This window comes from Tamandua tetradactyla, chromosome 18 (assembly GCF_023851605.1).
Source record: "Tamandua tetradactyla isolate mTamTet1 chromosome 18, mTamTet1.pri, whole genome shotgun sequence".
Lineage (NCBI taxonomy): Eukaryota > Metazoa > Chordata > Mammalia > Pilosa > Myrmecophagidae > Tamandua > Tamandua tetradactyla.
The window spans coordinates 66,780,086-66,807,908 of NC_135344.1; the positions used below are offsets into that span (position 1 = coordinate 66,780,086).

Sequence of the window (27,823 nt, forward strand, 5' to 3'; positions counted from 1 at the left end):
CCAGACTCCAGTGGGGATATTATATATATGGAATATTCACCATATTACCATTTTTATTATGAAGATATATATATAAACATATCATAAAAATTGTCATTTTAATCATTTTTATGTATACAATTCAGTGACATCAATTACTTTTACTATGTTGTACTATTACTAGTACCTTCATTACTAAAATTTTTCATCACCTAAAACAGAAACTCTGCGCCTATTGCCCTTTTCCCTGGGTCCCTAGTCCCTGTCTCTATGACTTTGCTTATTCCACATATTTCATATAGGTAGCATTAAACGATACTTGTCCTTTTGTGTCTGGCTCACTTTGCTCACCTAATGTTTTTAAGAGTCATCCTTGTCACAGCATGTATCAGAATTTCACTCCTTTTTATGACTGCATAATATTCCATTATATGGCTATCTCACACATTGTTTAGCCTTTCACCTTGTGATGGACACTTGGGTTGCTCCAACTTTTTGCTATGTATATAAGGCTGCTATGAGCACTGATATAGAAGTACCTATCCAGGTCTCTGCTCTCAATTTTTCGGGATATATCTTAAAGTGGAATTGCCAGGTAATATGGTCATTGTATGTTTAACTTTCTGAGGAACCACCCATTCCACAGTGGCTGAACCACTTTACATTACTACTGACAATGCGTATGAATTTCAATTTCTTTATATCATTACGACACTTGCTATTTTCCATTTAAAAAAAAATAACACATTCTGTTTTGCGTGGAGTGGTATATCATTGTGGGTTTGTTTTTTGCTTTTTGTTGTTGTTGTTGTTTTGGGGTGGTGGTGCATGGGCTAGGAATCAACACCCAATCTCGGGCATGGCAGGCAAGCATTCTATCACTGAACCACCACCCGTACACTCTTATCAGTGTGGTCTTGACTGGTGTTTCCCTAATGGCTAATCATATTGAGCAATTTTTCATGTGCTTGTTGGCCATTTATATATCATCTTTCAAGAAATGACTATTAAAATCCTTTGTCCATTTTAAAAATTGGATTGTCTTTTTGTTGTTGAGCAGTAGGAGTTTTTTGTATATTCTGGACATTAAACCCTTATCATAAATATGACTTCCAAATATTTTCTCCCATTCTGTTGGTTGTCTTTTCCCTTTCTTGATAAGGTCCTTTGATGCACAAAATTTTTTTATTTTGATGAAGTCTCATTTATCTTTTTCTTTTGTTGCTTGTGCTTCTCATGTAAAGTTTAAGAATCCTTTGCCTAATACAAGGTCCTAAAGATTTTCCCCTGTTTTCTTCTAAAGGGGTTATATTCAGCTCTTATATTCAGATCATGATCCATCTGGACATAATTTAATGTTTGCAAAATTTTAACTCGGAATAAAAGTCATTCATTGAATAGAAATATTTGAATAATATGATTCCAATACAGATTAAAAATTTAGAAACCAAGTTTTCTTCAAAAGGAGTTTTACCTTTTTACAATATTATGCAGGTGTTTATGTAAACTAATTTTGAAAATTTTTGGCTAACTTTCCCTCTACTCATCAGGAAGTAATTGAAATAAAGCCCTTTTAGAAAAGGAAGCCCATCAAGATGGGAACAAATGCCCCTGCTTATCTCACAGGATAGTGAAGTAGTACAAGGTACACAAACTTTGGGATCCAGCAAAGGTGGAATTAACTTCAGCCCAGTCATTTCCTTCTGGTGTGATTTTACACACATTAATTCATTTAGCCTGTTTGCTCAGCAATATAATAGAGATAAGTTCATCATAAGATTATTGAGGATGGTAATTATTAAATTTATGAAAGTTTTGAGGCACATAATAAATTCTCAAAAACCTGCTAATTTAGACAACTTACATATGAGCTCATTTAAGTGGCCCATCAATGTTCAAGTTATTCTGGAATTATTTTTTTACATGTTGTTTCCACTTCACTTGTTGATGTGCTTATTCTGATGTTTGTTCACTCATGGAGTTTAAGAACTCTTTCTTTCTTTTCAATATTTTTAAGGAACTTTATATTTTGAAATCACTTCAAACTTGCAGGAAGGTTGCAAAAATAATACAAAATCAGTACATAGAATACCAAACATAACTCCTACCCAGATACCCAGATTTATCAGCTATTAGCATTTTGCCACATCAACAATTTTTAAAATACCTCTTTTGGAAATCTAAACTTCTAAGAACCTGGATCATCAGTCACACTTTTGACAGCAATGATAAAAAGGAGGTACTCTTAATTAATAAAAGAATAGAAAACTTCCTCATTTATATGCGCTACAATATTTTCCAGTCGCAGATATCCCTAGTTCCCTAGTTCCCTTAGTGTAATTTTACCCCACATAATGGGTAAAAATGATAGGTGAAAATTTCCAGGTAAATACAGTGCTTGCTAATCTAATTATATCTTGAATGTGCTAAAAAAAAAAAAAGTTTTTTGAAAAATAACCGGATGATATTCTTTCAAAGAATACTAAAATGTGAACTACCCAACCTAATGACTCAGTTTAAAAGTCTGAGTTATTTATTGGTCTTATTAAAAGGGGATAAAACTTCTAGTTCAAGATGGAGAAGTGACATATTATTTATGTGCTCTTCCTCCCAAGACCCCATTAAAATGATAGTAAAGAAATTTAAGAAGTATAATTTAAGGACAATTAAGCAAAGAGGAAGGGGCTGTTGGCAACCTAAATATTTCAATGCATTTCTGAAAGATAGAAAATTTCTTCACAGTGGTTCCCGGAGAAAACTACAGCCTGAAGTATGAACAGAAGAACTAAAGCTAAGGAAGAATCATGTTGCTTACAGGACCCAACGTGCAAGGACTCCTGAAAACATACTTTCCACCCATCTTTTCTTAGAAAGTTACTTGACTACATGCCTCAGCAAAACAACCCATTAACCAAAGAAAAGACTGGGATCCAAGAAGCAGAGGTGTGTAATTAAGGAAGTCCTAGGATGACAGCTGCAGACCCAGACAGGAAGCAGCAAAGACCTCAGAAGGATGTTTTCTGGGGCAAAAAGGGAAGGCAATACATTTTGTTTTTTTAATTTTAATACCAACTTTGAGATTTTAGAATAATGTAAGGAGGCCAATTATGGAACAAAAAGAAAGAAAGATTTTTGTATATATGTTATTTTTCACAATAAAAAATGTTAAAAAAAAAAAGAAAGAAAGAAAGCAAAAGAAAGGCAGGCTGATAATTAGAATGCCATCTTATTAGTTAGGATGATTTGACTACAACAGGAAAACCAACTCAAAGTGGTTTAAAAACTAAGAATATTTATTACTTGACATAACATGGGTAGGAAAACTTCTGGTTCATTCACTGGTTCTGGTTCTTCATCAAGCACACAGGTTCTTTCCATCTTTCTTTCTGTCATCCTCACTTTGTAGACTTTATACAAAGGCTGGTTCCCTACAGCTCTTTCAAGGTTCACATCTAGAGTGACAGATTGGAGAAGCAGCAGCCACCATATCCGTTCACAGAGACAGGAAAACCTTCCCAGAAGCCCCCAACAGACAGCCTCTTGTGTCTCACTGAAATTGTGTACACCCATGCCTAAACAATTTCTGGAAAGAGGAAACCACTGCAGCAGAGATTGTTAATTGCTTCCTAATGCTCGTTCTTTCTCCCCTTTCTTTCTGTAATAGAACTCCCCTGAATCTTATCTGGGTACACAACCACCAAGCTAGAGGTTACCTCTCCCAGCCTTCCTTGTATCTAGGTGTTGGTTGCCACATGATTACATTCTGGCCAATGCGTGTGAGTGAACCCTGGACTATTCTTCCAAAAGAAGTGGAGTACTCTCCACTGCCTCATTTCCCCTGTCTAGCTTGAAGGGAGTTTTGGTGATAGTGGGTCTGCTTCAGACTTGAAGATGGTAGAAATTCCCAAGGAGATGACAGAGCAACAGGTAGAAGGAGTCTGAGACCCAGGAAGATCCTGCAAAGCAGAGCCACCCTATCTATACTGTCTGTTAGGAATTTTATGTGATAGAGAGATAAACTCCTATTTATTTTGGTTACTATTAAGACTGCCAAAATAATAACGTAATGCAATGGCCATGCTTGCCTTAGACCAGGGGTTCCCAAAGTGTAGTCCCAAGACTAGGAACACCCAGGAGGTTGTTGGAAATGCAAATTATGGGGCCTCACTCCAGATTTACTGAGTCAGAATATCTGTGGGTGTAGTCATGCAGTCTGCCTTGTGACAAGCCTTCCAGGTCATCCTGATGTACACTCGAGTTTGAGAAATGCTGAGTTAACCCATGCCGGATTCCCTCCCTCTAGCTGGGAATGGAGCTGGCCCCCCTCTGAAATTTATGGACATGTGGATAGACAACTGAAAATTTATGGAAGTGGATAGACAACTGAAAAAAAAACTAGGTTCTGGTAGGTGGGGGGGTGAAATGGGTGCTGAGTGGGCAACCATTAAGGTCCACACTGTTATAATAAACACAGTTAATTGATTTTCTACTTCTAGAATTAACCTACGGGTTTGTATATTATTTTAGATCAGATTGTAGAAGTTATTGCCTTGTAATATGAAGGGGCAGATGATACAATAGTGAAAATCAAGAGGAGAAATGAAAGATAACAAGGGCATAAAAGGCAATGTAGGGTGGTGCAATGGTGGCTCAGTGGCAGAGTTCTTGCCTGTCATGCCGGAACTCAGGTTCAATTCCCAGAGCCTGAACATGCCAAAATAAAACTTTTTTTTAATGTAGTGTACTAGTTGACATAACAAGTAATAAGAGTGCTGATTCAAATTACAAATGCAACCACCAGAGAAACTCAAAATAGGAAGATAACGCTACTGGGAGAAAGGGCGAGAGAGCTGGCGGTGGAAGTGAGCTCGGTCTTCATTTGCTGTAGAAGGAAGTCAACAGATAATGGCAGAAAACAGTCTATCAAGAAATAGCTCTGTTCTACAACTCAGCGAGCATTGCAGTGTGCTTTGAAATTTATTGCTTTTTTTTGTATATATGCTATTTTTCACAAAAAAAGAAAAATAGACATTTCTTCAAGCCTCCAGTGTTTGGGAGCAGCTAGAAGGGAAAACGTGGAGTAGTGGAATGGTAATCCATAACAAACTCTGAAATCTATTCTATAGCTACTTGTTAAAGTATACTTTGAAAATCATTGCTTTTTTCCTTTTCTTTGTATATATGTTATATTTAAAATTTAAAAAAACATTAAAAAAAGCACAATGTTAGCATATTATTTAAATACGTGAGGCAAACACTATTAATTAAAAACAGGAATGACTGAAAAGAGTTCATTATTTCTCCTCTGGTGATCAGGCTGCGGGTGGGACGTGTGGGAGCAGTTGCCTTTTTTTCTTAGCCTTTCTGTACGACTTCAGTATTTTTTAACCCTAGGGCATGTATTCCTATGATGAAACATTTAAAAATTGTTTTCATAGGTGGTGTCCACAAGGTGAGGTACTTTGTAAAACTTTGTCCAGGAGGGTGTGGCCAGAATTGTTCGCAGAGCCCCAGCAGGCAGCGTGAAAAATGGTTGGCTGGGGCCAGGCTTTCTGACCAGAGGCTAATCCTTGGAACATCTGTCCAGACACACATGTGGCCCTAGGGCAAGAGGGTACAGCCTAAAGGCTATCCCGTTTGCTATCCCGTTCTGGAGAAGAACATTTCAGGCCCACCTTGCTTTCTCATGCAGATGGAGGACATCCAGCCTTAATGGGGAAGGGATGTTTTCAGGGGAGAACCTGCCCATTAGCCTCTCAATTCTGATTGGGTTGCTGAATGCTCACATCAGGGGAAGTCAGAATATTTAAACAGTCAATTGGCCCTGAAGCCTTTGCTCAGACAATAGTGGTAGCTCACTCTGGCATGTTTCCTCTTACCACACTGTCATTTTCATGATTTACTCTGTGCCCATAATTACTTGTCTCAAGAGTTGATGTCAGGCTGGAAGAAAGGAAGACAGTTCAGGAGCAGCGCAGCCCGGGGCAGTGGCTTCTAGAGTGTTCTCCACAGAGCCTAGGCATTCTGCAGGACACAGTCACCCCAGGAAGTGGGGGGGGAGGGGTCTGGGAGGGAGCAGCGAGGGCTGTGGTCAGAGGAGCTGATCAGACCTGCCTTAGACGCTAGGCTCCGGGACACGTGTTTGATTTTAGGGTGAAGAAGGGTCCACTAATAAATTCTGGAAAACTACTGGTGGTGTAAAGAAGGTCAGAGCCTGAACCCCCCCTCTCCACCCCCGCCCTCCAACTTGATAGCTCTGCAACTGTGGACAAATCATATTACTTCTTTGACTCAGTTTGCTCACTTGTAAAATGGAGATGATGGAATATTCTTTGCCTATGTCACAGGATTAGCTTTGTCAGTCATAAAAACCCTATTATAAAAATACAAAGGATGATTACCTTGAACAGGAAGAGTACAGTCTCAGGAGAGTTCATTTAATTTGTTTTAAGATCGACAGAGGACTAACAGACCTGTTTTTATAGATTGGCCAGCAAAGCTACAGACAAGCGACATGTGGGGATGGCTCTGCTTTTTCCTTTTGAGCTCCCAGTTTGTATTAAATTACATATAGAAATGAAACTTGTGGGACTCCCTGTGGTATCTGTAATTATTTTTGTTGTAGTTAATTTTTCCAAAGACATGGATAAAAATCCTGAAATCAGTGGGCTGTGTGTGTACCTTCAGCTCTCAGAGGCCCATTTATGCAGCCCCTAAATGCAGCCTTTTGATTCATAGTATACAGAGATTCGGATGCAGCAAGGTCATACAATTACTTCTACCACAAGTCAGATGTGCATGAAATTTGGAGTTTATTTTTCCTAGGACTGTTCATTTACAGGCACAACTCTCCTTCCCACAGTCACTCCTCTTCGTCTCCTGGGTGGCAGGGAAAATGCTAAATTTAGTCTCTTTATGATATTTTTATTTCTTTTTTACAAAACTTCCATTCCATTCTGTTTGTACAGGCTTGTTTCAACCCTTTAAACATTTGCTTCATTCAACGTTCAACTTCTGTGGAAATATTTATCTGTATGAGTAAAATGTCTTTAGGTAAAATACTCCACACTTAAATTTAGTTTTGTCTTCCTCTTTCCTGGCTGGGAGAAGGAGGTGGGACTGACCTTATGGAGACAGGGTCCTTGCATGGGGCAGTGGCCTCTAGGGTGATGTCCCATATCTTCTTGGTGCTGCGTAGCATGCTGCTTTGAGGCAAGTGCAGTTTGCGGCTGGAGTAGTTGCAGCCTGACCTCACCAGGGCCCAGGTGGGGTCTGGCTGCAAGCTCTCACCAGGGCTAATGCAGAGCCCATGCCACGCTCCACACCCAGGTACTGGCCCAGGAGTCCACCCAGGCCTGTGCTGTCAAGTCCTCTCACTCTTTCAGCTCCAAATCTGTAAGGACCATGCACTCAGGTCAACCACCTCTGTGTCTGCTCCAATCCATAAAACTTGCAGGAGCTTCCCGGCCCAGTGACACTTCTCAGGAACCAAGAGCAGCCGGGGAAACAGTATCCCCTTCTCTGCCCCAACCAGGCTGTATGGCCTCAGTCCAGTGAGAGAAGATGGGAGCACGTCTAACCACGGATCCCCTGACTTCTGCCACACTGACCCCAGCTACAAGGGGTCACTCCTCCTCTTCCATCTGAAAAAACATTCCCCTTCATCATAGCCTCCTTCTTCCAGAAATGGAAAGTATTCAGGAAACAGAAACCAACTTATCATATGGAAACATGGTCAGGAACCTTACAAAAACTCTTATCAGGGGTACAAGGGTAGTTCAATAGTAGAATTCTCCCTTGCCACGTGGGAGACCCAGGTTCAATTCCCAGCCCGTGCACCTCCCCCCACGCCCCTATACGCCCCCCACACACACACACACAAAATTCAACACATGGTGCTGCAATAACAGGATATTCACATGGAAAAAGAATGAAACGTGATGCCGGCCACACAGCACATACACACACAAAAATTTAAAAAAAAAAAAAAAAAAAAAGGCCAATACTCACAATAAGCTCACAAGGGGGAAAGAAGCCCTTAGGAGAGCAGTGATTTGCCTCAGGAGGGCCAAGGGAAGAGACTAATGGGAAAAGCTGGCCCTCGCAGAGGGCAGCTGGTGTCGAAGCCCCCCTAGCAGCCAGGGGTTCCCACAGTTCCAGGGCTGGCACTCTGTGTAGTGTGTAGCTCGCCCCGCCCCTGCCAGCAGAAGCTGAGAGAGGGGCCCCCAGCTGTGCAGAAAGAGACCCAACTCATCTCTGTATCCCCAGGAACTGCCAGCAGGATCTGACTCAAAAAGATGCTCAGGAAATGTTACATTGAGCAGAATGAACTAATTCTGGCCTTTGCTATTGACTCACTCTGTGAACTTACCAAGTTTCCTTGCATAAGTCGGAGTTTTCCCCTCTACAAAGTAGAGCTGATAATATAAAATCTATTTTATGAGGTTTTCCCAAGAATAAAATAAGATGCTGTACTGAATGTCCCTAGGTAAAGCAGAAATAGGGACTAAAGACTGCTAATTCTCAAATACACCCAAAAAAAGAAAAAAATACACCCAGATATTTATAGCCTAGTGACTAAAAAGGAATGCTAATTTTCTCCTAGGTTTTTTTCTTTTTCTTTTTTTTAATAGCACAGAAAAAGTAAGAAGAGTATTTTCCCCCATAGACTCAATAAAACTATTTTACTTCCAAAGAGGAAAATGTGATTTGTGAACATTTTTATTTTATTATTATTATTATTTTTTTTTTTACATGGGCAGGCACTGGGAACTGAACCCAGGTCTTCGGCATGGCAGGTGAGAATTCTACCTGCTGAGCCACCGTGGCCCGCCCCATTTTGATTCTTTTGACCTGGCTTTTATGGAAAGTGTGCTTAACTTCTGCCCAAAGATTATTTTATTTACTGCTCATAATTTGAAAGAAATTAGTTTAAAATCATTAAGTAAAGTTCTTCCCCCCAAACTGAGCTGGGATTTAATTAGAACTTTGTTAAACCAGATATTTTTATAACACCAAACCTTCCCATTGAAGAAGATGGTAGTTTCATTTGCTTATTTATTTTTCTGAGTAGATGTTGGGATTTTCTTCAAAGAGTCTAAAACATTTTTTACTAAGAGTATTTTAAAGAATTTTATGAGCCTTTATTTACTTATTTTTACTACTATAACTGTGGCTTCTTTTCCTTATCATATCATATTTTAGCTATTTATTGAGGATAAAGGAAAGGTACTGATTTTAAAAAATTTTTGTATAGCAGTCATAATAAAAATAACAGTGATAAAATTATAGTAGTATCTAACAATATTGGACACTTGCCTTATGGCGGGTGCCATGTTATATGTTTTACATGTATTTTCCCATTGGATCTTTGCAATAATCCTATAAATTAGTTACCATTATTATCCTAATTTAGAAATGAAAAAAAAATTGAAGCTCAGTGAGATTAAGTCACTTGCCCAAGGTCACGCAGGTTTTTTCTGGACATTTATTCTCTTAGGTTTTCTAGATGCACAGTCATGTCATTTATATAAAATGATAATTTTGTCTCCTCCTTTCCAAGGGTTATACCCTCTATTTTTGTTTCACACAGCACTGAACTGGTCATATATAACAAAATGTTAAGCACCAATGTTGTCTCTTAAATATTCCTAAAACTTTCACACACTCAGTGGACTCGTGTATCTGATTCCTTCACTGCAATTATGACAATAATTCCTAACTCTTACTGTGCACTGTGCTGTTATAAAGCACTGTATGTGTCTTAGGCATGTTTGACTATCACAACCCTATGAGGAAGGTATATTATTTTTTCATTTTATAAGTGAAAACAATTACTTTTTTGGCTTGCATGAGCAAGATCAGCCACTACTGAGCCACGGTTTAAAGACTGGAATGCTGTCCAGGACACCACGTAGTTTGAGAAACCAGACCCCACCAACTAGCCCCTTGTTTAAATATGTCTACTAGAAGTTTAGCACATCACAGCCGAGGCATAGAGTCAGAATTTGAGCCCAGGCAGTCTGAGCTGAGAATCAATGCAACTAATTCAGAAGCTACCCTAGCCTTCATCTCTTTTTTTTTTTGAGGGATGGGTTCTTTATTTCAAAGTGAAATTTGTCCATTTTCAGCATCAAACAGTTGCATTGTTGGTTTCTCTTTTTCCCAATCTGCCCCCCAAAAGACCAGACGAAAGGAGGGTACATTATAAGCCACTAATCTGAAGGATGCACACCTAACAGATCTCAGAGAAACGTCACCAAAAGGGGGAACTGAATGGGGAAAGGAATATAAAAGATCAGCATGCTGCCAGCCCAGACTGTAGAGATGGGGTGGCCAGTGTTCCCCAACCCCAAAGAAGCAAAGTTTCCAAATAATATAAAATTTACAAAAAGTTTTGCGCATAAGCTATTTAAGATTTATCCAGCACTGGCTGATACAAAGCATGAGATGGCACTCTTAAAGACAGCAGCTTCAAACCCAGAAAGGGGTGATGAGATGTTTCATATAGCTAAATTAGTGGGAAAATGTTAATTTTCCTTTCTTTCCTTTTTAAAAAAAGGGACAGGAGAGTACATCAGTGGTTACCCCAACATAAGGGGCACATGATCCATTCTGTATCACTTGGGAATGGGGTAGAGAAAGGATAGGACAAAGATTTGGTCTCAGAGGTCACATTAATTTGATCACTTCCTAGCCTTGGTTTTTGGTCCATGTACTTCAAACGTTCTCCCCACCATCTTTCCTCAGTTCTCTGGCTTTAAAATCAGGTTTTATCTCTAAATTTAATCCTGATCAGATTGGTGATCCTACTTGCTTTACTGTCAGTTTTATATGGTACTTCCTTATGATACTACTTCTAATAATGGCCCCTTGGCTCTACCCAGTGAAATTAAATAAAGAGGTGACCCATCTCTATGTCTTTTCAAGGTCTCACAAATCCATCCCATTTAAGACAACAGTTTCTTTAACCAAAATACCCCAATGAAGTCTATTCCAATTTCCCTTTAGAATATCTTTGAAAACAAAGAAATTTAGGAGGTGGCAAGAATTTTTATCAATTAAAAACCTACAATATCTAATGTCACAAAGGCTAAAGAGAAACATGATACTCAACCACATTATACTTCTGCATCCTTTCTAAAGGGCAATTTGACAATGCACGTAAAACAAACAAACAAACAGAATATTGTATATTCCTTGACTTGGAAAACTCACTTGTTGGAATTTATCTGAAGTAAATAATCTGGATGAGAGCAAATACATTTTTACAAAAATGTTTATTATTTATGATAGCTAAAAATTTGGAGCAATCTAGATGTCCACAATGTATGACTTTTTTAAACAAATTATACTTTAAGCAATTAACACTCATATTATACAGGAATATTTCATAATATGGAAAAGTTCATGATATATGCTTTCAGGTGAAAGAAGTATAACAAAACTGAACAGGTAGAATACAATCCCATTTTTGTTATATATAGCTATATCCATTTCTCTACACAAATATAAAACTATAAAACTCTCTCTAAATATATGTAATATATATGTACATATCACCATAGAATTCACTATAAAAAACAGAAATGTGTTCCTCAAAGTATCTATCCCTTGGTGGTGTAATTATGAGTGATTTCTACTTTCTTTTTGCTTACTGTTTTCTGAATTTTCTATTATTTAAATGTATTACTTTTGGATAGAGAAAAACAAATTTTGCCGACTTTTTGTTAGTTACACTACTGGCAAGGAGACACAAAATATAGGGCTTAAAAATAAGACGGAGGGCAGGCCACGGTGGCTCAGCAGCAAGAATGCTTGCCTGCCATGTCAGAGGACCCGGGTTCGATTCCCGGTGCCTGCCTATGTTAAAAAAAGCAAAGAAAAAAAAATAAGATTGAAGTGCTTTTCCTCTTTGCAAAAAATTCAAGGGTGAATGGTCCAGTGTTTCTGTGAGGCTATACTCCATAAAGTCATTCTGGGATCCAGATTCTTCCATTTTGTGTCGCCACTGTCTAGGCTGGTTTTCTTTCTACATGGAATAAGCTGGCTAACTTGCATATCCTCATTCTAGTCTAAGGGAAAGTCCAGGCCAAGTAGACTTTTCTTTAAGGGGATGACCTAAAAGTTGCCTACTTTGTTTTCACTCACCAAAGGCTTGAACCTGGTCACATGACCACACAGCTTTGCAAGGGAGGCTGGGATATGTGGTCCCCAGCTGGCAACCACACACACACACACACACATATATATTTGGCTAAATTTTAGGGGGTAGGGATTATTATTAAAAAGAAGGAGGGGGTACATAGGTGGTTCAGTGGTAGAATGCTCACCTTCCACGTGGGAGACCCAGTTCGATTCCCAGACCATGCACCCCCCCCCAAAAAAAGGAAAGAGGAATGAATAGTGGGGGGCAATTAATGGACTCTGCCCTAGATATTATAAAGCTAAAATATTTTAAACACTGTAATACTGGTATAAGAATAGACTAAACAATTGGGCCAGCTACTAGGGAAAATATACAAGATTTACACCTACAAAAAGGGTAGCTTTTAAAATTAGGTGGGGTAGGGGGAGAAGGAATTATTCAATCAGTGGTGTTGAGACAACTGGATAACCATTTGGAAAAAATAAAGGTAGATCAAAAAACAAAACATATTCCAGATGTATTCAAGATTTAAAAGTGCTATAGAGAAATTTTAATGAAAATGGCAACCAGACTATGAGCTCTGCTTCAGTTGGTTCCCCATTTCCCAGATCTCTGGACCCTATTTAGCTTAATTATCTCTTCCTTGATCTTCAACAACCAAAACTATATGCCATACACCACCTGTAGAGGACCTTCTTTGCATTGTCAGGAAAATGCTTTCTTTTCTTTCTTTTTTACAATTTACCCTTTCTTATGAAGGGGTCTTCTTTTCATTGATATTCTTTGCAGCTAGCTACAATGCAAAAAATGAACAAACAAGACAGATACGCAATAACTTCTAATTCCCATTCCTGAACTATCCTAGGGTGTATCTGATTCTATTTGCTGCATAAAAATCAATCTCATCACAGCATTTTGTGCTTTCAATTGCAAGAATAATAGATAGGGTTCCTTAGATTGATACTGTCCAATATGGAAACCACTAGCCAAACGTGGCCACTGAGCACTTCAAATGTGTCTAGTCTTAATTGAGATAAGTGGAAAATATATGTAGGATTTTTGAAGACCTAGTTCCAAAAATGTTAAATATCTAATAATTTTTTATACTGATTACATATTGATATTTTAGATACATTAGGTTAAGTAAAATATATTATTAAAACTAACTTCACCAGTTTTCTTTTTTACTTTTTTTTTAATGTGACTAGTGGAAAATTTTAAATTACATATGCAGCTTGTATTATATTCCTATTAGATAGTATTGCCTTATATGAACACAGGAGGAAAAGGAGGAGGCAGTGAGCTGGCTTCACAGAGATGAGAATTTTGTCCAAGATATAAGGTATTTCTAAAAACCAGGCTACACCTTGCAGACCACTGTCAAGTGTCTAATGCTGTCTACATTAGTTCTCTGCCATTGGCTATGCTACTCTACCTCTGGCTCCAAATGTGTTAGCCATCCCAGGAGCACAAAGCCATCGACATGCCTCTCTGAGGCCCCTTTCTGCTCTCCCCATGAGCGAAGCTGGGCTGGGTTGAGCCAAAGCAGCCTCTATAAGGCATCAGGGAGGGGCAGGGTGGTCAGGGTGATGGCTCAGAGCAGCGTAACTCACATGCAAGGAACCTTTGGGGAGGGAGCTATGTGGAGAAAGCATTTGAACGTGGCTGGCAGACATCATGCATGGGTTGGCCACACACCACACCCCTCCTGCCCATTATTATCATCAGACACCTGCTAACCTTTTGGCACCTGTTGCTAATAAGATTCATTTGGGTTATTTCCTCCAAAGTACATTTCCTACCACAAATGCAAAGTTGTTCCAGAGTGAAAGCATGTTCATTCACCACATGATATTTTACACACATATGAGAGAATTCAATAACCGTAGAAGACAACAGCACAATCTGATTATCCACTGTAAAAAAAATACTCTTGAACACTTTTTTAACCCATGGACTGTTAGAAACTGAGTAATTTAAGGGTCCATAATCAAGATGCCCATGTAAACATGGATTAAAAACCATAAAAGAGAGATAAACAGAAATATGAAAACAAAATTGCTATATATAACCATAAACCCACATAAGAAATATGAAAATACCTACTTCGTATTATTAAACTTAGTTGTAGGCAGATACAATAACTGAGGAGGAAGAAAGTATAAAATATAAGGGAGTCAATAAAAGTAAATAGACATTGAAAAAAAAATCTGAGATGATGGTATAGTAGCCCATGACAAACTCTGGGATCTGTCCTATAACTACTTGTTGAAGAGTGCTTTGAAAACCATTTTTTCTTTCCTTGCTTTGTATATATGTTATATTATACAACAAAAAAAATTTTAAAAAAAAGCAAATGGACATAGGCTGTAAAGATTACATAAGAGTCTTGAGAATTTTCAGAGTAGAGACAAAAGTTTTGGCACATACCACACATTGGAGGAAGTAGGTGAGAATGTGCATTTGGAGGAAGCACCAGAAGCAAGTCACTTAAACTATTTGGGCCAATAATAATTAAAATTAGGCTTTTGGACAGCTTAGTTATTCCCAGGTGTATTTATAAGTGCTTCACATATATTAATTCATTAAACTAAAAAAAAAAAGACTAACAAGTGAGTGCATTACATCTCCATTTTACAGATGATGATACTGAGTTATAGAAAGGTCAAATAACTGGTCCAAGGTTGCATAACTAATAAGTGGTAGACTTTCGATTTTAGAGTCTTGACACCTCTTTTAGCTCAGACCTTTACCATGTCTTACAACGATGTTTCAAAAACCTTCTCAGTTGGTCTCCCTGCTTCTAGACTAATCTGCACCAATCTTTCTTCCATACTGCTGCAGAAGCTATCTTCCGAAAATGTAAATATGGTCACATTCCTTGTTTTCTTTAAAGCTATTAGGGATTCCCCATTTTCTAAAGGGTAAATTTAAACTTGACCTGCTGAAAATACACCGAACTGCTTGCTCTGTCCTCTGCTTATCTATGATACCTTTATCTCAGCTTTTTCTTCCCTCTTTCCAGCAGCCATTTTTAACTATTTAGAGGTCCCAAATTTGCAGCAAGTGGTTATCTCTTTATCCATGTTATTCCCTGGGCCTGACACACCCTTCTCCAGAGCAAAATGCAGATGTTCCCATCTCTATGTTCCCAGATGTCTTCAAGCACAGCTAAGCAAACTTCACTCAAAACAAAATTTGCTGACATGCATTGTACTAAGTACTTAAGGTCCAAATACAAAGAAATAATACTGCATGACAGAGAGTTATAATGGTCTATTCTTTCCTCTTTCCTTTAGTAAGGAAGCACACAGCTACCCAGTTAAAGACAATATTTTCCAACGGCTCTTTCAGTGTTGGGCAGCCATGTGACTTGGTTCTGCCAATATGTGAGCAAAAGTCAGATATGAATCTTTTGAACCATATCCTTAAAAGGATGCTCTCCCGTGCTCTTTGCCCCTTCCCATGGCAGGGAAGTGGCCACCTCAACTCATGAGCTGAAAGTCCATGTGTAAAGAATGGCAAAAGAATGAGATGGATAGCAGTTGAGTCCCCAATACAATGGATCCACCATTTCTGCCCCAGATTGTTTATGTGCAAACTGTTTCATTAAAGAAAATTGTAAATATCCATCCTGTTTAAGCTACTATTATATTCACTCTTTGTTATAGTGGCCAGGACCTATATGCTAACTATGATGGTAAATTTTATGTCAGCTTGGCTAGGTCATAGTGTCCAATTGTTTGGTCAAACACTGGCAAAGTGTCACAGTGGAGGTATTTTTGTAGAATGGATTAGCGCGTAGGAGATTAACCTCAGCAATGTGGGTTGGCCTTATCCAATCAGTGGGAGGGCTTAAAAAAGCACAGAACGGGGAGTTTCAGGGTCAGAGGAATTCTGCCTCAAGACTATGCCCTCTACTCCTCTTTGGTTTCTGCTACAGGCTTGGGCTAAAGACTTTATCACCACTCCTGAATTTACAGCTTCTGACCTGTCTTATAGAATCTGGACTTACCAGCCCCCACAAGTGTATGAGCCAATTCCTTAAAATAAATCTTTTTATCTCTTTCATCTCCCTCCCTCCCTACTCCCATCCAGTTGGTTCTGTTTCTTTGGAAAATTCTGGATAATACACTAATAACAGATTTTAGTATCAGAAGTGGGATGCTAAACAACAAAATCTCAAAATACATGGCATTGCCTAGTAGTTGGGTGGTAAAGACACAGAACTACAAGCTGGAAATCTGGTGATCTTTGATATGGTATGGCAATACATTTGGTTAAAATGTGATAAACTGTCTCATGCAATATCTTGGAAGGCAATTCTCATGCCAATCCGTCCCCCAGCTTCAGGAGAAGTGTTTGAAATGTTTGGGTATGTTGTTTGTGTATGTTGACTGTTTTTAGTTGCCTTTAGCCAAGTCCTATGTGAGAGACGAATTCAGTTAAACATTAGCCCATTTGAAAGCAGAATGAGTTTCAGTGGAGGGTTTTTAAAGCCTTTCTCAAGGGTTCTTCACCAGACAATAGGAGTAAGTCCATTGCAAAAACAGACTAATAATATTGCTTTCCAATCCAAGTCTATTTATTCACATGGCCTCAGAATATCCACCATAATATAGCTAGTGTGGGGGGATGTGCCATGCACGAAACCAGTAAGTAAAAGTTCAGGCATAAGAACATTTTCCTGACAAGATCTATGGCTATGAACTGAATGGAAAGAAATATACCAGAGATGGATTAAGAATCCATAAGACCAGTTTCAGAACCCTGTAATTCTTCAATCCTAATGAAACCCCCAGAGTCCCCTCCCAAACCTCAACCTACGGAGAATATACTCTTCAATACCACTTGAGAAGTGACCATGGAGGATAACTGGTGGAAGAACCTCCCAGGGCAAAGCCAAAGGCCTCAAAAAACAATAAGCAAGAGATTCAAGAACTTACTTTACTGCCAGGGCAAGGAGTCTTTGCATGTCAAGCCCAGTGGATTTCAACATTGCTCTTCTCCATCGATTGCTGTTCCATATCCTTTCTTCTTCTGAAAGGAGTTTTTTATTAGCTTCTTCTTCAACCACCACTATTTCTTGGTGGGGGGAGGTGGAGGGCACAGATAACTTGTCTTTCAGAGAACGCCAGCTAACACAAAAGAGTCACAGACAGCCCTGATGGAGAAGACTGGGTATCACTCAGAGATCTTAGATTTTGAACTGAATGTGGTAGCTGGATGGAACTTTGAGTTGTTTCACTTGGGGAAAGGATAATTGTATTTTATATGTAGGAAGAATAGTGAGCCCAGATATTTGGGTGGTGAGGAGGTAGATTATACCAAAGACTGCTAGTTGACTTCCTATATACATTTTTCCCTCTTCCTCTAACAATAGAATTAGGTGAAATTTGGTCCAACCCATGCCTACTCAGCTAAAGGATATTTTTCTCAGCCTCCCTGGTAGCTGGGTTAGACCATGTGACTTGGTTCTAGCCCAATAGGATGTGGGAATAAACCATCTGTACTATATCTTCTTGGGCTGTTAGAAAAAATAGGCATGCCTCCCGTGCCAGTTTGAAAATATTATATACCCCAGAAAAGCCATGTTTTAATCGTGATTCAATCTTGTTGAGGCAATCATTTCTTTTAATCCTGATTCAATACTGCAAGTTAGAAATTTTTTATTAGATTATCTCCACAGAGATGGGGCGTGACCTTCTGATTAGATGGAAGTCCAGGTGGGTCTTGATTAATTTACTGGAATCCTTTAAAAGAGCAAACATTTTAGAAAGAGCCAGAAATGAGAGAAACAATAGAAGCTTCAGAGCCAACAGTGGGAGCAGATGTAGATGCTTGGAGAACAGTTGCTTCAGAGACCAGAGACACAGATGTCTGGAGATTCTTGGAGCCCAGCAGACATCACCATGAGATGTTAAGCAACCCAGAATCTGGAGAGAGCCAAGGGAAGCCAAGAGATGAAAGCCAGCCCCACAGAAGCAAAGTGAGGAACCCCCACAGGAACAGAGGCTGAAAGCAATGGAGCCCAGGAGCAAGGGACAAACAGATGTCAGCCACATGACTTCCAGCTGACAGAGACCCATCGGCCCTTCTTGAATGAAGGTAAATCTCTCATTGGTGCCTTAATTTGGATACTTTCACTTCCTTAGAACTGTAAGCTTGTAACTTAATTAAATTCACTTTTAAAAGGCCATTCCTTTTTCCATGAGGAAGAACAAAGGAATGCCAATATTGCAGGATGTTGAAAATAGGTGGTCATTCTGATTTTAAACCTTCAACTTCTTTGTGCGACTAAAGCAAAAATGTTTATTTGGTACAAAATTTATATTTTGACTAGTGCATTTCCTAATTTAATTTATATGGACCATTTAATTGAACACCTTAAGTACATGGAACCTTGAATAGGGTATGAGATTTTGTAGTTTTGTCCAGTATGATGCCCCAGTAAATACTAGAGTGATTTAAACAGTGAATAAAGAAGTATTTGCAAAGTCCCCTTGGGGGAATGGCGAAAAAGGGGGGGGGGGGAATGCAACCTCCCCATTTGGAGAATTCTTGATATTCTCACAAGCAGTGGGGACAACCAAATCAATAGGTCGAGCCCTTGATCTTGGAGTTTGTTCATATGTAACTTATGATAGGTTAAGTTTACTTAAAATGAGGCCTAGGAGTCACCCCAGAGAACCTCTTTTGTTGCTCAGATGTGGCCTATCTCTCTCAGCCAAAATGGCAAAAAAGCTCACTGCCCTCCCCCTCTCTACATAGGATCTGACTCCCAGGGGTGTGGACCTCCCTGGCAATGTGGGACAGAAATCCTAGAATGACCTAGGACTCAGCATCAAGGGATTGAGAAAACCTTTTCGACTGAAAGGGGGAAAAGAGAAATGAGACAAAATAAATTGCCAATGGCTGAGAGATTTCTAATAGAGTTGAGAGGTTATCCTGGAGGTTATTCTTATGCATTACATAGATACCCCCTTTTTAGTTTAAGGTGTATGAGAGTGGCTAGAGGGAACTGCCTGAAACTGTAGCGCTGTACTGCAGTAGCCATGTTTCTTGAAGATGACTGTATAATGATATAGCTTTCAGTGTGACGGTGTGACTATGAAAACCTTGTGTCTGATGCTCCTTTTATCTACGATATGGACAGATGAGTAAAACATACAGATTAAAAATAAATAAATAATAGGGGGAGCAAATGTTAAAATAAATTGAGTAGATTGAAATACTAGTGATCAATGAAAGGAAGTGGTAAGGAGTATAGGAAAAAAATAGGGGGAACAAAGGTTAAAATATATTGGGTAGATGGAAATACTAGTGGTCAATGAGAGGGGAGGTAAGGCATATGGTATATATGAATTTTTTCTTTTTATTTCTTTTTCTGGAGTAATACAAATGTTCTAAGAAATGATTATGGTGATAAACATACAACTATGTGATGATATTGTGAGTCACTGATTGTACACCATGTATGGAATGTTCGCATGTTAAGAACGTTCATGTTTGTATGTTGTTTTGTTTTGTCAATAAAAATTTTTTTTAAAAAGCCATTCCATTTCTGGTATATCACATTCTGGCAGCTGGCAAACTGGAACACCTCCCCTTTTCCTTTTTCTCTTTTCACTGAGTAAGAGTTAAAGCAGCCATCTTAGATTACAAGAAGCAGCCATTTTAGGTTAGAAGCCACCAGTCCAGGATGAGTTAAGAATGGTAAAACAACAAGATAGGAATGTGGGTCCTCAACACCACAGAGCTGCCATATTAGCCCTGGAGGGCTTAAATTCAAATTGTGACACAGAAAGAAATAAACTTCTTTCATACTGATTTGGATCTTTGTTAGAACATCTCAATCTTGACTCCTAATTAATGCATGTTTATGATCAAGTAGCACTGCTCATTATATTGCAACTATTTGTCTTAGTCATTCTTTTTATGAAAAATAGCTAATCAGCAATAATAATGATAATTATAATAATATCAGAAAATAATAACATGTAGCTACTCTTTACTATAATCCAAGGGCTGAAAGTTCAACTGAGCCTCACAGGACCTGGGACAGGAAATAGAGAAGCCACCAGCAGCTAACATTTTCTCTTCTCTGCTTCTGCAAACCAGTTTTCTCTACTTTGCTTGGTATATGGCCAAATATGACTAACTGGCCCTAACTTTACATCATTTCCTAAAAGAGACAGACCAGGATTTCAGTTCTAATTTCAGAGTTTCCAGGATAGGGAACCTGAACCAGCTTTGGCCAAGGCCCACTTCTAATTAATCAACTGATAGAAAAAGGTTGGTGTTGACTCTTTAGACAATGTATCTAGTATTAGATAATCAAAATCTAATACTTGACCAAATCCCAACCAAAACCATTCCTTCCAATATTAAAGAATAACTAGGGCATTATATAAAATTCTGCAAAGGTTCTATGCATTAGGGTAACTTTCCAGAAACTACAACCTCCAGATGGGTTCCTGTACCAGATAAGTCCTGAAATGCAGAGGGGGCCAGCCTTTTCAGAACATCAGCTAGCTCCATCCCCCTATCCCATATTATCGATACCCCTTCCAACATGAAAAAAATAGACTAGGCATAGCCCAAATAACCCTAAAGAGTGGGAGAAAGATCAAAGGTGATGGTGGAGTTATACAGAGAAGGTAGGGTTTAACAAATGAGTACGAGTGCTGAATTATTATATTGATATTTCTTTTAGTTTCCAGTACCTTAAAGCAGCTAGAAAAAAAACCTTAGAATTGTGGAATTGTAACCTATGCAAAACTCTGAAATCTGTTCTACAATTAATTGCTGCAACGTACTTCGAAATTTATTGCTTTTTTGTATATATGCTTTTTTCACAAAAAAGAAACAAAAGAGAGGAAGAATATAACAGAGAAGATAGGATTTAACAAATGAGTATGACTGCTGAGTCATTATATGATTTTTTTTTTGGTTTCCAGTGTCTTGGAGCAGCTAGAATAAAAAATAAAAAACTCATGGAACTGTAACCCATATGAAACTTTCAAGTCTGCTCTATAACTACTTGTTAAAATGCACTTGGAAATGTACTGCTTTTTTGTATATATGTTATACTTCACAATTAAAAAAAAAATTTTTAAAGATCTAATACTTGATTACTTTACATGTTCCTATTTTCTGTACTATACTTCATGGCTAAAGCTGTGGAGAAATAGGAACTCCCATTCATTGTTAATGGAAATTGGTACAACTGTTGTGAAGGAGAATTTGGCAAAATCTAACAAACCACATATGTGTTTATCTTTTAACCCAGCAATTGCAATTCCAGGAATTTGTCCCAAGAATACATCTTCAATAATATGAATATGCACAAAATTGTTCATTGCAGCATTGTTTGTAATTGAAATCTAAATGCCCAAATATAAGAGAGTAATTAAACGGTGGTAATTCACACAGTGGAGCGCTATGCAACTGTAAAAATAATAAGGATGATCTCTGTAAACTGATATGGAGGAATTTCCTGAATATATTTTTAAGTGAAAAAAGAAAAGTACAAAAGAGTATCTATGATAGCAGCTCTCAGATTGTGCTTCCCACACCTGGGGGTGCCTGAGACATGGTCAACTAGTCCATGAAGCTAAAACTATTTTCTTCATAATACCAAGACATTCTTTACCTCTCTCACTGTGACATTTGCACTCATGGTACAAGCTGCTGGCACCTCAGAACAAATAAAGGCAGTACCAAGTTTCTGTACTGCTACACACTCACAGTAAATCGATGACAGTCTCACTTAAAATGTCTTGATGGGAAGATTATGGGAAGATGGCAGAGTAGGAAGCTCCAGGAAGCAGTCCCTCTACCAGAACAACTTATAAAAGGGCAAGAAGTGTGTTAATAGTAGGAGACTTAAATACACCACTCTCAATAAGAGATTGAACATCTAGACAGAAGATCAAAAAGGAAATAGCAGACTTGAATGATACTCTAAACCAACAAGACTAGCAGATATATATGAAACACTTGCAATACACATTCTTCTTGAGTGCACATGGACTGCTCTCTATGATAGACCATATTTTAGGTCACCAGAGAAGTGTCAGTTAATTTTAAAAATATTGAAATCATACCATGCATCTTCTCAGACCACAATGGAATGAAGTTAGAAATCAATAACAGGGAGAAATGGGACACTCACAAATATGTGGGAATTAAACAACACACTCTTAAACAACGAATGGGTTAGAGTAGAAATCACAAGGGAAATTAGAAAATACTTTGAAATGTATGAAAATGAACATACAGTATACTAAAACTTATGGGAGGCAGCAAAGGCAGTGGTGAAAGGGAAATTTATAGCTCTAAATGCTCACATTAAAAAACAAGAAAGGCTGGTGAGACAGTGACTCAGTGGCAGAATTCTTGTCTGCCATGCTGGAGACCCGGGTTGGATTCCCGGTGCCTGCCCATGCAAAAAAAAGAAAGATTTCAAATCAGAAACCTAACCTCAAAACTAGAAGAACTAGAAAATGAAGAGCAAACTAAACTCAAAACAAACAGAAAGAAGGAAGATTAGAGTGAAGATAAATGAAATAGAGAATTAAAAAACAGAGAAAAGCAACCAATCTAAAAGTGGTTCTTCGAAAAGATCAATAAAATTAATAACTATATCTATATAAACAATTGTATATATAGATAGATATAGACACATAAACTGTTAGCATACTACCTAATGGTGACTGTCTGAAAGCTTTCCCTCTTAGATCAGGATTAAGACAAGGATGTCCACCATGAACACTGTTACTCAGCACTTTTCCAGAAATTCTAGCCAGAACAATTGGGCAAGAAAAAGAAATAAAAGGCATCTAAATTGGAAAATAAGAAGGAGACCTTTCTCCATTTGCAGATGACATGATCTTACATGCAGAAAATGCTGAAAAATCCACAACAAAGCTCCTAGAGCTAATAAATGAATTCAGCAAAGTGGCAGGGTACAAGATCAATACCCCAAAATCAGTGGTGTTTCCAAAGAGTAGCAATGAACAATCAGAAGAAGAAATCAAGAAAAATTCCCTTTACAATACCAACTAAAATAATCGATTATCTAGGAATAGATAATAGGAAGAAGGAGAAATGTGAATCCAGCTGTCTTCTATTAAAGCAGATATTAATGAGAGTTGCAAAAATATAAAATGATACCATCCTTCTTTTCGTTGTTGTTGTTCTCAATTAGCAAAATATAAATCTGCCCAGCACACTGGGTAAGAACATTACATCAATGTTTTACATCAACATTAATTTCCTAATTTTGATTATTGCTTATGTAAGAGAATGCCTTTGTTTTAGAAAATACACACTGATGTATTTAGAGCTCAAGGGAAAAGCATATCTGTGACTTATTCTTATACGACTCAGAAGAAATAACATATATATGGAAAATGATTATGTATGTGTATATATATGTGTGTGTATATATCAGTGTGTGTGTGCATGTACACATGTGGGCATATATAAAAAATGAGAAACCAAATCTGGTAGAATGTGAACAATTTTGGTGGTGAAGAGTATATGGGGTTTATTTGTACTATTCTTACAGCTTTTCTGTAAAATTGAAACTATTTTAAAATTAAAAATTACAAAAGTAAATGAGGGTTAACAGCACCAGGTTTATACTTCAACAACATAACGGTTCTCTTTCCCCACCCCAGGACTGATGATAAAATGTAGCTGCATTCTACAAAATCATTTAAGAGCAGTCCCTTTCCCCACTGGAGATATTCTAACGTCTCGCCAATCAAAGCGAGAAAGAGCTTTTTAAAATACTAGATATGATCTGGCTCAAGAGGTGATCTCACGCACTACAGTCATTTGCCAATGGTCTGCTTGCAGTGTGACACTTCCCAGGAGGTTATGCTGAGTAACCCTGAGAAATTAAGAATTTTGAAAGCCCTTATCTTCCACACCCTTTGACCTGTACAGTGTGATGAGGAAAAGTAAAGCAGAGTAAAATAGCTGACTTAAACGGTCTAAATTCTAGCGTGGGTCTGGACTGAAGTGGGTTTACTTTCTCATCTAGGTTATTCAATACTCATGAATTTTTCATAGTACAAACAGTGATAAAATGTCTTCTATATTTCAAATGTGTGTACTAACCTGTATAGCATCAAACACAAAGGCACTGTAAATCTAGACTTATTTTTAGAAACTTAAACTGCCAAGTGAAAAGTCATTTCCCTTTTCACAGGCAAATGGCATTTCAGGCCTTTAATAATTTAAAAACCCTATTCAACAGACTTTTTGCCTCTAATTCATTCTAGAGAAAACTATAAATTCCATATTCCCAAAGTGTTGCCCAATACAGTCACTATTTCCTACAGAAAAAGGCCTGGATCCCACCTCAATCTAGTGCTCTACCCTCAGTACACCTTTTGAGGCTCATCATCCACTCTCTTTTGTATTTCCCAAATTAGATTACAAAACCTTAGAATAAATCCCCAAAAGAACTATTGGGTCAACCAGTAAGCCCATTTGCAAGACTTGGATATGCATTGGGGAAACGCTGTCTCACTTGATTTGAACAAAAGGCTTCCTTTTCCCCAAACCCTTACCAATACTGCTTCCTTCAATTTAGGAAGTTCACTGAACTTCTACTTCTCTTTTATCTCTCCTTAACTCCTGAATGGTTTACCTATTGCTAGTTTACTTATTTTATTTTCATACCAACCATCCTAATCCTTTCAAAGAGTGAGTGCTGAGAAATATTTATCAATGTTTGCCAAATGAATACTATCACTACTTTAGCTCACAAATAGAATCTTTAATTGTACCAAGAACCCAGTGACAAAGATAGGCAATTTTTTATTTATTTAAAAAAACTGCTTCTTTCTTTCTTTTTTCCTTTTTTTTTTTTTTTTGGTGCAGGGTCTGGGAATCGAACCCAGGTCTCCCACATGCAAGATGAACATTCTACCACTGAATCACCCGTGCATCCTTACTTGCTTCTTTTTATGATGATAAAAGTAAGAAAGTACAAAGTCATTGCAGAAAACTTGCAAAACACTAAAAGGAGGCATAATCTCACAACTCACACTTAGGCATTATTTATATTCAGCGTGATAGTCAAACTTGGTCCAGTAAAAGCCTAATTCTAGAAAATAATTACACAATTTTATTTATGTCTTATTTTGTTTTGATGGACATTAAAATAATGTCTAGAATGGACTTAGAGTGTAAAACTAGAAGCCCCCAGATTAAATAAAATTGATCCTCAATTTCCTTAATCCAAAAGAGTACAATCTCTTTTTTTTAAGTCCTCCAGACCTTCTCAGCTTTATTTCTCAAGAACAATTGATAACTGGGACGACTGCTCTGTGTGATCTCTTATCTTACAGCTCATTGATAAGGAATAAGGAATGAGTGTAAACTTCCCATTCCAGTATTTTACGTGTTTTTTTTTTCTTCCTAGCTTAGACCATTTTTACTAGGTAAAGAGTCACTAGCAATAATTTAACTAAATTTTATTAACTTAACTTGAAGTCGAACGATAAAAAAGTTATGTTTTTCATGAAATAATGTGTAGTTTGTATTTTCAATGCAAAGTAGCTTTGTTATAATTGGTAAAATAACATGAGATGAATTTAGGGGGATGAAGAAGAAATGGGAAGAGAAAGTGCATGTTAAAGTGATATTAGAGAGGAAACCTTTAAAAAACGTTAGCACAAAGTATGAAAAAAGAGGTTATTTTGTGAACTGGATTTCAGAGCTATGGGAGTATGTAGAACGGATTGTATTTCAGATGGGGGTGGGGTGGGGTTGTCAAAAATGCTTCTTAGAGATTTGACAAAATGATAAGAGAAGGCAGAGCATTACAGAATCACTACTCCATTTGGAAAATGCACTTTGTGATCAGACAAATCAGATGTGACAGGTGACTAATCAAGTAGAAGTTTGTGCAGATTTTGCTCGATCCTTTCCCATGAAGAACTGGGAGGATGAATACACCATTTCATTAGTTGAAAGCAGTGAACACAACTCAAGAAATAAAGACCCCATTTTTCAAACACTTGTTTTGCTGAATTTGTTTGTTTTTAAAGCACATAGGATTCTTGTTAAGTAAAAAATATTAATAACTAGTCACAGATTTGTGACTGTCAATTGGGGTAGTATGTGCAAGAATTATGAAAGAAAAAGAGAGGGAGGAAGGGGAAGGGAGGAAGAAGGGGGAAAGGGGGAGGAAGGAAAGAAAGGATAGAGAGAGGGAGGGAGGAAGGAAGGGAGGCAGGCAGACAGGAAGAAAAGGAGAGGAGGAAGGACAGGCTTTCAGATAAGCTATTTAAAATTCTCCTACTTTTTTCCAAGCAGGAGAAAACGGTCAGAGTGCTATGTTTTAAACTTCGTTGAATAGTTTTTAAAACTTTAGAACACTAAAGGCCTGCTGGTGTTACCATCTAGCTGTCCTGCTGAAAGCAACTCCAAACTAGATGTATCACGTCCTCCAGACTTTACCTTCCCTATTCCTGCCCTAGACACACACACACCAGTGCACAAGAAGGAAATAATTAGCCTTAAGTAATTTATAGCCATTAATTAATTTAAAAAATAATAATTTTGTGTGGCACTATTAAACTTTACAACCAGGGAAACCCCTGATATTGTGTCGAACATTAGGGACACCCAAATCAATAGACTAAGCCCTTGATCTTGAGGCTTACTCTTGAGAAGCTTATGCATGTAACTGAGAAGCTTAGCCTAACTATAGGTATGCCTAAGAGTTACTTCTGGAGGACCTCTTTTGCTCAGATGTGGCCTCAGTCTATCTAAGTTCAACACTGCAAGTGAAATCATTGCCCTCCCCCCTATGTGGGACATGACATCCAGGGGTGAAAGTCTCCCAGGCAGCATGGGAGATGACTCCCAGGGATGAGCCCAGCCCTGGTACCATAGGATCAACAAAGTCAACCTGACCAAAAGGGGGAAAAGAAGTGTAACAAATAAGGTATCAGTGGCTGAGAGAGTTCAAATAGAGTCGAGAGGCTACTCTGGAAGTCATTCTATCACAAGCTTCAGTTAGACATTACTACCTATCATAACTTGCCAAACCTCAACCAAAACCATTCCAGCCAATCCCAAAGAACACCCAGAGCAATATATAAGATTCTACAAAGGTCCCAAGCACTAGGATAACTTCCCAGAAACCTAAAACCTCCAGATGGGCCCCTGGACCAGATAAGTCCTGAAACCTAGAAGGGCCAGCCTTTCTAGAACATCAGCTACCCCATATTATCGATAGTTCCTTCCAGTATGAAAATGAAATTTCATATAGTATGAAATGGTATTTCTGCCCACAGAAATACCAAAGGTAGGAGAAAGGTCAAAGGTAATGGTGAGTTATACAGAGAAGGGAGGGTTTAACAGATGAGTATGATTGCTGAATCATTATAATATTGATATTTATTTTAGTCTCCAGTATCTTAGAGCAGCTAGAAGTAAAAACCTAAAATTGTGGAATTGTAACCCATACCAAATTCTGAAATCTGTTCTAAAACTAATTGTGGTACTGTGCTTTGAAATTTATTGCTTTTTAAAATATATATGTTATTTTTTACAAAAAAAGAGAAAAAAGTCAATTGTGATGATAAAAATATATATATTCCTTCTGGCCTCCTATATCCCAGAGGAGCTAGAAGGAAAAATCTGAGTGATTCGTATAGTAGCTCA

At 38.0% G+C, this 27,823-nt stretch overlaps 1 protein-coding gene across 1 annotated transcript in view; it reads right to left on the reverse strand.

Moving 5' to 3' along the window:
* LOC143662295 (uncharacterized) overlaps positions 1-27,823 on the reverse strand; it is a 161,878-nt gene that overhangs the window by 123,066 nt on the left and 10,989 nt on the right. Inside the window, exon 3 of the mRNA XM_077135900.1 lies at positions 17,074-17,167. Coding sequence (XP_076992015.1) covers positions 17,074-17,167 — 94 coding nt within the window. The remainder of the gene's footprint in view (positions 1-17,073; positions 17,168-27,823) is intronic.